The sequence below is a fragment of the Morone saxatilis genome, unplaced genomic scaffold (assembly GCF_004916995.1).
Source record: "Morone saxatilis isolate NCDOM2014 unplaced genomic scaffold, NCSU_SB_2.0 Contig499, whole genome shotgun sequence".
In the NCBI taxonomy this organism is placed as follows: Eukaryota; Metazoa; Chordata; class Actinopteri; family Moronidae; genus Morone; species Morone saxatilis.
Window position 1 is genome coordinate 1 of NW_023340094.1, and position 1,764 is coordinate 1,764.

Here is a 1,764-nt window from a genome sequence, read left to right on the forward strand (position 1 = left end):
TACTGTTCCAGTCTTTATTTACAGTTCCAGTCTTTATTTACTGTTCCAGTCTTTATTTACTGTTCCAGTCTTTATTTACTGTTCCAGTATTTATTTACTGTTCCAGCCTTTATATATTGTTCCAGTCTTTATTTACTGTTCCAGTTTTTATTTACTGTTCCAGCCTTTATATATTGTTCCAGTCTTTATTTACTGTTCCAGTATTTATTTACAGTATTTATTTACTGTTCCAGTCTTTATTTACCGTTCTAGTCTTTGTGTACTGATCCAGTCTTTATTTACAGTATTTATTTACTGTTCCAGCCTTTATGTACTGTTCCAGTCTTTATTTACTGTTCGTCTTTATTTACTGTTCCAGTGCTGATTTATTAAAATCAGTCTGCTGCTCACGTCACTGCTCTGCTATCTTTAGCTTCAGCTGACATTCAAAGAGAATATTCTCTTCATTAACAGCACCTGGTTCACTGAAGTTAATAATTCAGCAGCTGCTTGATTGGAAGCATAAATATAACATCACTGTTTCCATAGACAGACAGACATACAGACAGACACTCACCACTTCACCTTGTCTTTCAGTTTGGGTGGCTGAAAGTTACTTTTGGTCATCAGCAGCAGAGCTCTGACAAAGAGAAAGACATAATGAGTCACTGTGTTAACGATGAACCTCGTTAGTGGAGCTAAAGTGACATCATCATTCTGCTGCTGACTTCTCTGAATGGAGGTCTGATGATGGACAGAGGGACGGACTACAGACTGTAACAGTAACACACAGTAACACACACACACACACACACACACACACCTCATGGGGTGGAGGTCGAACATCGGCGGCTGCAGCTCTGCCAGTTCGATGGCGGTGATGCCAACGGCCCAGATGTCACACAGCTGGTTGTATCCACCCTTTCTCTCCACCGCCGCCACCTCTGGAGCCATCCTGCAAAAACAACCCACCTCAGCTCAGAGTCAGCCATTCGCAGAGCCCGAAGAGCTGCTGGTCACCACCAAACAACCAATCACAGCAACAACAAACAGGAAGCTGTATCTTCATCATCCTCATCATCGACCCTTCACCCTGTGACTCCACATCAACGGGAGGGAAAAGACCAATGGCGGCTGACCTCAGCGTCACAATGGAGACAACTGAACTGGAGACTCCTCTCAGTTGTCCTATTTGTGCCTCCTTGTCTCCTCTCTCCTCTGTCCTCCTGCCTGTGAACCGGGAATCAATCTCAGCACGCCAGCTTTAAGGACGTCTCAATTCCCAAAATGCACCTGGAGGAGCGAAGAGCAGACTGTTCCACTCCTCTCTCCTTGTGTCCCTCCCCACCTCCTCTACTCGCATCTCAGGTGGGAGGGATTAAGAGGTGAGAGAGGAGAGAGGAGAGGAGAGGTGACAGAGGAGAGAGGAGAGGAGAGGTGAGAGAGGAGAGAGAAGAGGACAGAGGAGGTGAGAGAGGAGGTGAGAAAGGAAAGAGGAGGTGAGAGAGGAGAGAGGAGGTGAGAAAGGAGAGAGGAGGTGACAGAGGAGAGAGGAGAGGTGAGAAAGGAGAGAGGAGAGGAGAGGTGAAAGAGGAGGTGAGAAAGGTTGGTACCAGTACGGAGTCCCGATGAAGGATTTCCTCTTAGCGATGGTCATAGTGATCTGAGCTGACACACCAAAGTCCGCTGCCAACACACACACACACACACACACACACACACACAGACACTTATTAACAGTGTTACAGTGTGTTACAGTGTGTGTTACAGTGTGTTACAGTGTGT

At 46.1% G+C, this 1,764-nt stretch overlaps 1 protein-coding gene across 1 annotated transcript in view; it reads right to left on the bottom strand.

Annotated features, from left to right (window-relative positions):
- Positions 1 to 556: 556 nt before the first annotated feature.
- LOC118338621 (mitogen-activated protein kinase kinase kinase kinase 3-like) overlaps positions 557 to 1,764 on the bottom strand; it is a gene marked incomplete at its 3' end in the record, with an annotated part of 1,506 nt that continues 298 nt past the window's right edge. The window contains exons 2-4 of the mRNA XM_035675896.1: positions 1,593 to 1,665; positions 803 to 934; positions 557 to 619 (exon numbers count right to left, since the gene is read on the bottom strand). Of these exons, the coding sequence (XP_035531789.1) occupies positions 557 to 619; positions 803 to 934; positions 1,593 to 1,636 (239 nt within the window). The remainder of the gene's footprint in view (positions 620 to 802; positions 935 to 1,592; positions 1,666 to 1,764) is intronic.